We start from the raw sequence: 13,574 nt of genomic DNA, 5'->3' as shown, positions 1-13,574 counted from the left end.
CGTGTTAGCCAGGATGGTCTCGATCTCCTGACCTCGTGATCCGCCCGTCTCGGCCTCCCAAAGTGCTGGGATTACAGGCTTGAGCCACCGCGCCCGCCGTTTTTCTGATCTTTTTAGAGGCCATTTGACAACTAGATCAAACAAGTCCGCCTTCTGTTATCATGAAAGTCAAAGAGAGGCTGTCATGGCCAGAATGATTCTCTTTAGGATATCTGTTTCTTACTGTCCATCACCATCCAAACGATCAAGCCCCAAATGTGCCAAGAGCAACTTCATCTCAGGTATGGTGAAGTTATTGTAATTGGTTTTTTTAATTCTCTAGTCTCCAAAGAGATCATACCAAGTTCAGATAGGCCAATTCCTTAAACATTCAGGGTGAACAGTGTTATTTTAGAACTAAACTCATTCAGATGGGTCTACCAGGCTGGAGTTACACTAAAAAGTAAGATAAACTATTCGTTTATTCAACACATCTTCTAGGGTAATTCTCAAAGTTTATGGCTGAGACAGTTTTTCTTGCTCTGTTCTTAACTTTTACTTAGAAAATTATGTCATCCATATTACAAAATATACAAAGCAGCAGCTTGACTTTTTTTTTCTTTAGAGATGGAGTCTCACTGTATTGCCCAGGTTGGTCTTGAACACCGGGGTTCACGTGATCCTTCGGCCTCACCCTCCCAAAGTTCTGGATTGACAGGTGTGAGCCACTGTGACTGGCTGAAAGCTTTTTTAAATTAAATTAAAGTAAATTTATTATTTTTTCTGAGATGGAATTTCACTCTTGTTGCCCAGGCTGGAGTGCAATAGCATGATCTCAGCTCACTGCAACCTCTGCCTCCCGGGTTCAAGTAGCTGGGATTACAGGCATGCACCACCATGCCGAGATAATTTTGTATTTTTAGTAGAGACGGGGATTCTCCATGTTGGTGAGGCTGGTCTCAAACCACTGACCTCAGGTGATCCGCCTGCCTCAGCCTCCCAAAGTGCTGGGATTACAGGTGTGAGCCACCACGCCCGGCCTATTTTTTTTGTTTTTTTGAGATGGAGTCTTGATCTGTTGGCCAGGCTGGAGTGCAATAGTATGACCTCCACCCACTGCAACCTCCGAGTGATTCTCCTATCTCAGCCTCCTGAGTAGCTGGGAGTACAGGTGCTCACCACCCACGGCCAAGTATTTTTTGTATTTTTAGTAGAGACAGGGTTTTGCCATGCTGGCGAAATCTGTCAAACCCAGGAGGTGCAGGTTGCAGTGAGCCAAGATCGCACAACTACACTCCAGCCTAGGGGACAGAGTGACACTTGTCTCAAAAAAAAAAAAAAAAAAAAGAGAGATGATAAACAGTGCCCTCAAATGCTCAAATGTGGTAACAGTGAGGACAGGAGCAGTGGCTCATGCCTGAAATCCCAGCACTTTGGGAGGCCGAGGTGGGTGGATCACCTGAAGTTAGGAGTTCAAGACCAGCCTGGCCAACATGGTGAAACCCTGTCTCTACTAAAAATATAAAAAGTAGCAGGGGCTGGGGCACGTGGCTCATGCCTGTGATCCCAGCACTTTGGGAAGCTGAGGTGGGTGGATCACAAAGTCACGAGTTCAAGACCAGCCTGGCCAACATAGTGAAACCCCGTCTCTACTAAAAATACAAAAAATTAGCCAGGCGTGATGGCGAGCACCTATAATCTCAGCTACTCGGGAGGCTGAGGCAGGAGAATCGCTTGAACCTGGGAGGTGGAGGTTGCGGTGAGCCAAGATTGCACCATTGCACTCTAGCCTGGGCAACAAGAGTGAAACTCCGTGTCAAAACAAACTAACAAACAAAAATTGGCTGGGTGTGGTGATGGTCACCTGTAATCCCAGGTACTTGGGAGGCTGAGGTGGGAGAATCACTTGAATCCAGGAGGCAGAGTTTGCAGTGAGCCGAGATTGTGTCACTGCACTCCAGCCTGGGCAACACAATGAGATTCTGTCTAAAAAAATAAATAAATAAAACTACAAATATAAATATTAGCCGGGTGTAGTGGTGGGCACCTGTAATCCCAACTACTTGGTAGGCTGAGGCAAAAGAATCTGTTGCACCCGGGAGGCAGAGGTTTCAGTGAGCCAAGATCGTACCACTGCACTCCAGCCTGGGTGACAGAGTGAGGCTGCATCTCAGAAAAAAAAAAAAAGTTTGATAAACAGTGCTTTCAAATGTGGTAACAGTGAGGATGGGAGCGGTGGCTCATGCCTGTAATACCAGCACTTTGGGAGGTGGGTTGATCACCTGAGGTCAGGAGTTTGAGACCAGCCTGGCCAAACATAATGAAATCCCATCTCTACTAAAAATATAAAAATTAGCTGGGTGTGGTGGCGGGTGCCCGTAATCTCAGCTACTGGGGAGGCTAAGGCAGGAGAATTGCTTGAATTAGGGAGGCGGAGGTGGTTGCAGTGAGCTGAGACCGTACCACTGCCCTCCAGCCTGGGCAACAAGAGCAAAACTCTGTCTCAAAAAACAAAAGAAAAAAAAATTGTTGTAACAGTGGTTTTACATTGTTAAAATGAATGTTTATTATTTCAATTAAGCTTCTCACCAAGCAGCTTAGGTACTTAAATAAAATTATTTACAACTTATCACCCAGTGAGTTTTCCTCTTGGCCCTAGCTGCCAGAAAACTTAAACTCAACTGAGAGACTGATGGTAACAAATACTGTACCCACTAACAGTACTCATTTTCTGCCGCTTTTAAATTGACTATACTATTTTATATTTAATACCATAAACTTAAAATTATTTTGAGAATAGGCCTTAAATTATTTTTAAGAAATAGGGAAGTTATGTAACATAAACATGGGGTTAAGAATTAAATACAGCGAATAGAAATAAATATAATCTGGTGGCTCACACCTGTAATCCCAGCACTTTGGGAGGCTGAGGTGGGAGGATCACTTGAGCCTAGGCGTTCAAGGAGAGCCTGGGCATCACAGGGAGACCCTGACTTTATGAGAAAAATACATAAATCAATAAATATTTAAAAATGTGTTTCTTGCCCTTCCTTCGGCACTGCCTTAACACCAGATACCAATAACATCAACTTGCTAGAATGTTATTAACTCACTACTACTCTGCTAACTCAGTCTCAGAGTTGACTTTATCACCTTCTCTTACTTTGAGGAGGCTTTGAGTCCTGTGGGACCTGGACTGAAAGCCCTAGAGGGAGCTGTTACCACAGGAACCCTTCAGGTTTGCCACTATTAATCACCGATTTTTCTTTACATGAGGGACAAGGGAAAGAAGACGGCTTCAGCCATAAGTTGGTTCATCCTCAATGAAAGTAATAGGCAAAACATCTGAATATGGAAAGTAGAATGACATTGCCATTTTGGAAATAGTTTCTCACAGTCAGGATTCACTGTTTTCTGTTTTTTCAGATGGAGTCTCACTCTGTCACCCAGGCTGGAGCACGGTGGCGCAATCTCGGCTCACTGTAACCTTGGCCTCCTGGTTCAAGTGACTCTCCTGCCTCAGCCTCCTGAGTAGCTGGGATTATAGGTGTGTGCCAACCCCCGCTAATTTTTTGTATTTTTTTATAGAGACAGGGTTTCCCCTTGTTGGCCAGGCTGGCCTTGAACTCCCGACGTGAGGTAATCCACCTGCCTTGGCCTCCCAAAACGCTAGGATTGCAGGCATCAGACACTGCGCTTGGCCATGGATTCAGTTTTATCCAGAGGATTTTGAAAATTCTCAGGGTAGGGGAAAGCAAGTTTTAGATAAAGATATATTAAACTCAAACAAATCTACTGGTAGAGTGACAGCCAGTTGTTGTAACCATGGTGTTATATAGTTTCAAAATTATAATCAAACAGTTTAGTCCCATTAACAAAATAATTTTATCTACATACCTTCAGATCATTCATGGAATTGTGTTCTTCAAAATGTTTCTTTTTTCTCTCAATATATTGATCGATGGACTCCATTTCCTTAAAATGAGCTTCATGAAGCTTCTTAAAGTCTAGAATGTTCCCCCAATATAAAAATTAGTAACAAAACAAAATCCATTTATCTTCTCTGTGTTTTTCTGTTAACACTTATTCTCTTTTTTGCATCCCTGACATTCAACTTCAATATAATTTTTGCTAAAACATTAATTTCAAAATACTTAGTTTTTGGAAACTCAGGGGCAAAGCACATTCGTCTTATAAACTATCAAACACTCACCATCTCCTCATTGACAAATTTCACTAAACTGACATCTTGGTTTAGTTCAGAGGATGAGAGTAGAAGATTTATCTCCTCCCTTACCAATTAGTCACAAGTGGTCTTTATTTAATTATGAATTTGATATTTTATAATGCTCTATGTCAACGACTGACAAACTTATTCTATAAAGGGCTAGATAAAAGTATTTAAGGCTTGGCTGGGCATGGTGACTCACAACTGTAATCCCAGAACTTTGGGAGGCCAAGGTGGGCAGATCACCTGAGGTCGGGAGCTCAAGACCAGCCTGAACAACATGGAGAAACCCTGTCTACTAAAAATACAAAAATTAGCCGGGTGTGGTGGCACATGCCTGTAATCCCAGCTACTCGGGACACTGAAGCAGGAGAATCGCTTGAACCCGGGAGGTATCCAGCCTGGGCAATAAGAGCAAAACTTCATCTCAAAAAAAAAAAAAAGTATTTTAGGCTTTATGGCCACATATGATATAGTCTCTGTCTCATATTCTTCTTGTTTTTATTTTATTTATTTTTTTTGAGATGGAGTCTTGCTCTATTACCCAGGCTAGAGTGCAATGGCGTGATCTTGGCTTACTGCAACCTCCGCCTCCTGGGTTCAAGCGATTCTCCTGCCTCAGTTTTCTGAGTAGCTGGGGTTAAAGGCACTTGCCACCATATCCAGCTAATTTTTTTGTATTTTTAGTAGAAACGAGGTTTCACCATGCTGGCCAGGCTGTTCTCAAACTCCCAACTTCAGGTGATCCACCCCCCTGTGCCTCCTAACGTGCTGGGATTACAGGTGTGAGAACCATGCCTGGCCATTCTTCTTGTTTTTAAATTCTTTAAAAAATATAAAAACCATTATGAGTTCAAAGGATATAAGACGGGCCAAGGGAGGCAGCAGTTTGCTGACCCCTGCTGTATCCTATTCTGATTAAGTATATGAACATTTACTGAATTTTGAATATAGGATGAGCTGCATTGTAACTACTATAAATATAATAATCAACATTCTATGTGCCAAGCAATGTTCCAATAATACAAGAGAGAGGAAGAATTACATGTCCAAAAACAGAGTCATTTAGACTTATGAAAAACTTATTAGAAGGTGGCGGGAGCCTGAGGCAGGAGAATGGGGTAAACCTGGGAGGTGGAGCTTGCAGTGAGCTGAGATCCAGCCACTGCACTCCAGCCTGGGCGACAGAGCAAGACTCCGTCTCAAAAAAAAAAAGAAGGTGGGCATTGTACCAAGTACTTCATACATTCATTCATCAGATGTTTATTGAACCCTTGCTGCATGCTGTTTGCCATGATAGGGAAGCAGTAGTGGAAAAAGTATTCTCAATTTATGTATCTATCAACCTGATGAAATAGGTACTATAGGCCAGGCAGGGTGGCTCACACCTGGAATCCCAGCACTTTGGGAGGCTGAGGCAGGCAGATCACGAGGTCAAGAGATCAAGACCATGCTGGCCAACATGGTGAAGCCCCGTCTCTTCTGAAAATACAAAAATCAGCTGGTCGTGGTGGAGCACACCTGTAGTCCCAGCTACTCGGGAGGCTGAGGCAGGAGAATCGCTTGAACCTGGGAGACAGAGGTTGCAGTGAGCCAAGATCACGCCACTGCACTCTAGCCTAGGCGACAGAGCAAGACCCTGTCTCAAAAAAAAAAAAAAAAGAAATAGGCACTATAGTATAACTATTTCCACTTTACACTGAGGAAGTGAGTTTATTAAAGATAAGTAAGTTCCCCAAGATCTCAAGCCTAAAAGATAAGAGAACTAGAATGTAAACTGGTTCCAGCCTCTATGCTTTTAGCTGTTCCAGTCCAACATCAGTCTGAAGTGGGGCAACCATTACTTATTATGGCTTTGCCTACAAAACTTACTTGGAGTAGGAGTAGTGATTGCAGTTCTTTTATTTTTTCCAGGTTTGGATGACTCATCTGTGTAGACAGATTTCTTTCTTTTTGAAGGTACCTTTGAATCTTTGTTACCTAAATCCAAAGACACAGAAATAATGAAGGATATCAAAAAAGTTCTCATTAAGAAATATGTGGCCGGGCATGGTGGCTCACGCCTGTAATCCCAGCACTTTGGGAGGTCTAGGCGGACGGATCACGAGGTCAGGAGATTGAGACCATCCTGGCTAACACGGTGAAACTCCGTCTCTACCAAAAATACAAAAAGTTGTCCAGGCGTGGTCCGGGTGCCTGTAGTTCCAGCAACTCAGGAGGTTGAGGCAGGAGAACGGCATGAACCCGGGAGGCGGAGCTTGCAGTGAGCCAAGATCGCGCCACTGCACTCCAGCCTGGGCAACACCGTGAGACTCCATCTCTCTTTTTTTTTTTTTGAGACGGAGTCTCGCTCTGTCGCCCAGGCTGGAGTGCAGTGGCTTGATCTCAGCTCACTGCAAGTTCCGCCTCCCAGGTTTACGCCATTCTCCTGCCTCAGCCTCCCGAGTAGCTGGGACTACAGGCGCCCGCCACCTCGCCCGGCTAGTTTTCGTTTTTGTATTTTTTAGTAGAGACGGGGTTTCACTGTGTTAGCCAAGATGGTCTCGATCTGCTGACCTCGTGATCCGCCTGTCTTGGCCTCCCAAAGTGCTGGGATTACAGGCTTGAGCCACTGCGCCCGGCTGACACCATCTTCTTTTAAAAAAAAAAAAAAGAAAAGAAAGGAAAAAGAAATATGTGTAAGTTAACAGAGCATTTTCACATGATAGGCTCTGCCAAGGTGGTTGTAGAAATAGCACATAAGGAGCACAAAGAATTAGTTACAGCATTTCTATGATTACAGGTCATATGCTTCAAGTAGGCATGCAGAAATTTTCTGACGCCTATGGAGCCCAGTGGCTCACACCTGTAATCCCAGCACTTTGAGAGGCTGAGGCAGGTGGATCATGAGTTCAAGAGATCGAGACCATCCTGGCCAACATGGTGAAACCTCGTCTCTACTAAAAATACAAAAATTAGCTGGGCGAGGTGGAGTGTGCCTGTGATCCCAGCTACTCGGGAAGCTGAGGCAGGAGAATTGCTTGAAAACGGGAGGCGGAGGTTGCAGTGAGCCAAGACTGCACCATTGCACTCCAGCCTGGAAACAAAGCAAGACTCTGTCTCAAAAAAAATAAATACATAAAATAAAAATACAGAAAGTTGGCCAGGTGCAGTGGCTCATGCCTGTAATCCTAGCACTTTGGGAGGCTGAGATGGGCAGATAGCTTGGGCACAGGAGTTTGAGACGAGCCTGGGCAACACAGCGAGACCCCATCTCTGTTTTTGTTTTTTGAGATGGAATCTCACTCTGTCGCCTAGGCTGAAGTGCAGTGGCGCTATCTCGGCTCATCGCAAGCTCTGCCTCCTGGGTTCATGCCATTCTCCTGTCTCAGCCTCCTGAGTAGCTGGGACTACAGGCATCCACCACCATGCCCGGCCAACTTTTTGTATTTTTAGTAGAGATGGGGTTTCACCATGTTAGTCAGGATGGTCTCCATCTCCTGACCTCGTGATCTGCCCGCCTTGATCTCCCAAAGTGCTGGGATTACAGGAGTGAGCCACCACACCTGGCCCTGATCCCGTCTCTATTGTTAAAACATTATTTAATATAAATTAAATTTAAACATATACGTATCGGTTAAAAAACAACTTTTTCAGTTTTTATTATGAACATAATATTGTTACAACTGATGTGATAAAAGTCATGTAATCCAATCAGCCAAAGAAACACCATGAACATCTGGCATATTTCTTCTGGTCCTCTGCTTCTTCTGCTTATTTTGGTTGTGGTCATTTGTTTGTTTGTTTGTTTTGAGATGGACTCTCACACTGTCGCCCAGGATGGAGTGCAGTGGCGTGAACTTGGTTCACTGCAACCTCCACCTCCAGGGTTCAAGAGATTCTCCTGCCTCATCCTCCTGAGTAGGTGGGATTACCAGTGTGAGCCACCACAGCTGGCTAATTTTTGTATTTTTAGTATAGACGGGTTTTGTCATGTTAGCCAGGCTGGTCTTGAACTCTTGACCTCAGGTGATCCACCAACCTTGGCCTCCCAAAGTGTAAGGATTACAAGCGAGAGCCACTACACCTGGCCTGTTTGCTTTTTTTAAGAGACAGGGTCTCACTGTGTTGCCCAGCTAGTCTCAAACTCCTGGGCACAAGTGATACTTCTGCTTCAGCCTCCAGAGTAGCTGGGACTACAGGCATGTGCCATGTAGCCAGTTTATTATTATTATTATTTAACTCCAGTTGAAATTATGGTATATATTAGGTTAGGTAATTTTTTCCCACTTACCATAATCATTTCCCAAATTCTGTCATTTATTTTTTTGACCTTAATGGAATTTATTAGGCAAGGAAGGAAAAGAACCACACCAGGCAGTGGGAACAATAGTGATATATAAGGGTATAGTACAGTGGAAATAATGACATTCAGAGAAACTGAGGTAGGCTGAAATTGCTGAAGTGTAGGGTACATAAGAGGGAGTGGAGGACATTGAGAATAGGACAGGTAGCGGGTTAAACCATAAAGGGCCCCGTATAATATGCTATAGAGCTATGAGTCTAATCTTAAAATATAAGAAAGCCTCAATCTTACATCTTTTTCTACTTGAGGTAATCAATTTTAAAAATATTCAATGAGCTTTCATCTCTTTTTAATTTTTTTAAATTTTCTTTCAATCACTGATTTACAAGCAAGTAGGTTTCTAAGAAATACCATTTCTAAAGTTCTCATCCTTAAGTTTCCCCAATGTATCTGTAAAACAAGGCAAAACAATGTGCTGTCAGAGTTGGAATGGTTGCAGGGGCTTCTGCTTAGACTTTGGCTATAAAACCAGAAAGTGAAAGTTTCATGAGAAACAGGGTATTTGGCAGGGCTTGGTGGCTCATGCCTGTAATCCTGGCACTTTGGGAGGCCAAAGCGGGCAGATCACCTGAGGTTAGGAGTTGGAGACCAGCCTGGCCAACATGGTGAAACCCGGTCTCTATTGAAAAGACAAAAACTACCCAGGCAAGGTGGTGCACACCTATAATCCCAGCTACTCGGGAGGCTGAAGCAGTAGAATTGCTTGAGACTAGGAGGCAAAGGTTGCAGTGAGCCTAGATCCTGTCACTGCACTCTCACCTGGGCAACAGAGAGAGACACTGTCTCAAAACAAAACAAAATAAACAAAAAAAAGGATACTTATGTAGAGTAACTCTCCACAGGATACTTATTAATTACAAGTGGTAAAAGAGTAACTTCACAAAGGAACAACCTAGCAGACACCACCATTACCAACGGATGGAAGTTAACAAGACTAGTCATAGGAACACCCAGCACTTGTGCCTCCTAGGGTGCTTACTGAGAAAGCAACAGCATTGCTCTGCGGGATTCCTGCCAACAGTTCATAGTCTGAATCTAAACATGAGGACATATTAGACAAACCAACTCAGAGGACAAAAAACTGGCCTGTATTGAAAAATATTGGCCAGGCATGGTGGCTCACACCTGTAATCCCAGCACTTTAGGAGGCTGAAGTGGGCAGATTACTGGAGCTCAGGAGTTTGAGACCAGCCTGGGCAACATGGTAAAAGCCCATCTCTACTAAAACTACAAAAATTAGCTGAGCATGGTGGTGCATGCCTGTAGTCTGAGCTACTCGGTAGGCTAAGGCTGCAGTGAGCTGAGATGGCACCACTGCACTCCAGCCTGGGCAACAGAGCAAGACCCTGTCTCAAAAAAATAAAAAATAAAAAATTACCTGGGAGACTTGTTAAAGACTGAAGATTCCCAGGCCCATCTCAGAACCAAGGAATCAGAACATTTTTTCCTGTAATTTTCTTTCTTTCTTTTTTTTTTTTTTTTTTTTTTTTTTTTTTTTTTGAGACGGAGTCTTGCTCTGTCACCCAGGCTGGAGTGCAGTGGCCAGATCTCAGCTCACTGCAAGCTCCGCCTCCCGGGTTCATGCCATTCTCCCGCCTCAGCCTCCCGAGTAGCTGGGACTACAGGCGCCGCCACCTTGCCCGGCTAGTGTTTTTTTTTTGTACTTTTAGTAGAGACGAGGTTTCACCGTTCTGCCCGTATCAGCCTCCCAAAGTGCTGAGATTACAGGCTTGAGCCACCGCGCCCGGCCCCCTGTAATTTTCTAGATTCAGTATGACACTCAAAGTTTTAGGGAAAATGAGAAGGCTCAGGATTAGAAATTCCAGATTTAACTGCTTGGTGAATACTGGAATGGATTATCCTCCCTCAATCTCTCTAACTCCTCCTCTGGCAAGGCTCAGGGCCCTAGCAGATTTGCCCAGGTGAAACTGATACTGAGATATTTTATTTTCATTTATTTATTATTATTATTTTTATTTTTTAGGAGCAGAGGTTTAGTAAGCAAAAGGAAGAGAAAGGAAGGCCAAGTGCAGTGGCTCACACCTGTAATCTCGGCACTTTGGGAGGCTGAGGTGGGTGGATCACGAGGTCAGGAGTTCGAGACCAGCCTGGCCAACATGGTGAAAGCCCGTCTCTACTAAAAATACAAAAATTAGCTGGGCCTGGTGGCACGCGCCTGTAATCCCAGCTACTTGGGAGACTGAGGCAGAAGAATTGCTTGAACCCAGGAGGTGGAGGTTGTAGTGAGCAGAGATTGCACCTTTGCACTCCAGCCTGGGCGGCAGCCTGTCTAAAAAAAAAAAAAGAAATTCTATAACATGGTGCTATGGGTTGAATTGTGGCCCCCTAAAAGATATGTTGAAGTCCTAACCACTGGTACCTGTCATATGACCTTATTTAGATATAGGAATTTTTTTCAGATGTATTAAGGTTAAAATGACATCATTTGGATGTTCTTTTAATTTTTTGAGATAGGGTGTCACTCTGTCCATGCTGAGGTGAAGTGGTATGAAGATGGCTCACTGCAGCCTTAACCTCTGGGTTCAAGCGACCCTGTCACCTCAGTCTCCTGAGTAGCTGGGACCACAGATGTGCACCATCATGGCTGGCTGATTCTTTTGACTTTTTGTAGAGACAGGGTCTCGCCATGTTGCCCAAGCTGGTCCTAAACTCCTAGGCTCAAGCAATTCTCCTGACGTGGCTTCCTAAAATAATGGGATTACAGGCATCAGCCACTATGCTTGGCCTATTTGGGTGGATCCTAATCCATTAAGACTGGTGCCCTATTAAGAAGACATATAGGGAGAATGTCATGTGCTGTCAGAGCCAGAGACTGGCATGATGCAGCTGCAACCCAAGGAACACCAGGCGTCGACAGCCATCGCAAAGTAGTCAGAGGCAAGGAAGGATTCCACCCAGAGTCTCAGAGAAGCATGGTCCTGCTGACACATCGATTTTGGACTTCCAGCCTCTAGAACTATGAAAGAGTAAATTTCTGTTTTTGTAAGCTGCCCAGTTTGTGGTGCTTTGTCACGACAGTCCTAGGAAACTAATGTACCTGGCTACTTCTAGCAATTTTGGTTTTTCAAGTCACTTAACATACCATTTATTCCACGTTTACCTGAGGAAACAGCATTCTCAGCTCCTTGGTGCTCATCTGGTGGAGAAGGAACATTTGCAGTAGCTCTGAGATCCTGGTTTTCCTGCTTTTCATGATTCTGGAATTCAGTGGGATTACTTATTTTTATCTCTGAATGATTCTGCTACAAATTTAAAAAGGAAATAAAATATTTTGATGATAAATAAGAAATAAATGCTGCCTTCCAAAGACAAGTACCAAAGTGAGGGGCAAAAGGGGTTAAAGGAAGAAAAGTAGGAGAATGAGATTTTTGGTGGCAGATTTGGTTCTCTGCCTTATCAAATGTCATGAGAATGTAAATTTGAGAATAGGAGATAATAGGGCACATTAAGAGGAAAATAGAAATGGCAAGATTAACTGTCTTAGCAAGGACAAATGAAGAAACCTAATAGTCTACTGAGCAAGTGACTATATTGAGGCAGAAATTTAAATAATAATAATAATAAGTGCTGCATTTATTCACTCCAAGAAAAGTAAAAGCTAAGGCCCAGAATGTGGCAAGGCAAGAGTTCAAAAGAAAAGAACAAGTTTTCCTCTGCCTAGCAGCTCCCTTTAAAGACAGTTGGAGATAACGCTGTCTGAATAGCCAAGGCCAAAGGAATAAGCTCCAGACATCACCCTCCCCCCACCCCTTCCCCGTTCCAGAGCAAGGTTGAAAGAAAAAAAAAAACGAGAAACACAAGTTCTTTTACTGTTACTCTTTTCCCAGGCTTCTTAAGCATGATTAGCATGATTATGTTTTACAAATATCTGTATTTAGCCAGTTCTTGTTTTCCTTTTAACGCAGCTACAAGGCCACTGGCTAAGTCAAGTTATTTTATGCTATAGATTATGTAACCTGTTACTGTATGATTAATTGATTTTATTTTGCTTCTGTAAAGCTGCTTATAAAAACCTCGGCTATCTTTGTTCAAGGCTCAGCTTTTAGATGTGAATCCTCTGAGCTGGTGTGTGCCTAAAACAAACAAATCCTCCTGTACTCCGTATTAGTCTCTCCGTTCCTCAGTTTACTGCAACAATATGAACATAGAAAAGAAAATTAAGACTGTTTCGGGGCTGGGCATGGTGGCTCACACCTGTAATCCCAGCACTTTGGGAGGACGAGGTGGGTGGATCACCAGGGGTCAAGAGTTTGAGATTAGCCCAGTCAATACAGTGAAATCTCATCTGTACTAAAAATGCAAAAATTAGCTGGGCGTGGTGGTGGCCACCTGTAATCCCAGCTACTCAGGAGGCAGAGGCAGGAGAATTGCTTGAACCTGGGAGGTGGAGGTTGCAGTAAGCTGAGATGGTGCCATTGCACTCCATACTGGGGAACAAGAGTGGAAACTCCATCTCAAAAAAAAGAAAAAAAAAAAAAGACTGTGCTTTGTAAAAATTACATTTGAATGAAAGGATAAGATAAAAGAATAAAACTAGAGTCTACGGAAAGCAAGCGAGGGAAGCCCCTTGCTAATCATGTGATCACACTGCTGAAAGACTAAGTACAGGGTGATCACCAGGCCAGGGGCAAGGTAGGAAGGAGAATTTAAACAAACCAATGAAAAAAACAACAAAAAGCACATTTAATGCTTGTTTCTCTTTCCTTCCTATCTACTACACCTTACTTAAGTGAACACTTAGTGAATGTTCATATTTATACAACAAATATTTAATGTGAGCTTAATACTTAAAAAGTGCTTCCTGAGGGCCAAGCCCTGGGATGCAGTGATGAGCAGCTGGACTCGGGTCTGGGCTTTCATGGAGCTTACAGCATACAGTAAGCTTACAAACACATGACATCACATGGGAATTTAAAAAGAAAGCTCCCTAAGAGTATGCCAATTTTGGCATAGGTGGTGGTATATTTTCTTTTTTTTTTTGAGATGGAGTCTCGCTCTGTC

General features: G+C 43.5%; 1 protein-coding gene across 1 annotated transcript in view; it reads right to left on the bottom strand.

Annotated features, from left to right (window-relative positions):
* Positions 1-13,574, bottom strand: part of NUSAP1 (nucleolar and spindle associated protein 1) — a 59,507-nt gene that overhangs the window by 23,627 nt on the left and 22,306 nt on the right. The window contains exons 4-6 of the mRNA XM_011956679.1: positions 11,674-11,770; positions 6,080-6,187; positions 3,877-3,986 (exon numbers count right to left, since the gene is read on the bottom strand). Of these exons, the coding sequence (XP_011812069.1) occupies positions 3,877-3,986; positions 6,080-6,187; positions 11,674-11,770 (315 nt within the window). The remainder of the gene's footprint in view (positions 1-3,876; positions 3,987-6,079; positions 6,188-11,673; positions 11,771-13,574) is intronic.

The sequence above is a fragment of the Colobus angolensis genome, unplaced genomic scaffold, assembly GCF_000951035.1.
Source record: "Colobus angolensis palliatus isolate OR3802 unplaced genomic scaffold, Cang.pa_1.0 Scaffold420, whole genome shotgun sequence".
In the NCBI taxonomy this organism is placed as follows: domain Eukaryota; kingdom Metazoa; phylum Chordata; class Mammalia; order Primates; family Cercopithecidae; genus Colobus; species Colobus angolensis.
Note: the sequence above shows the minus strand (reverse complement) of the source record. Positions and strands in the feature narration are given on the sequence as shown.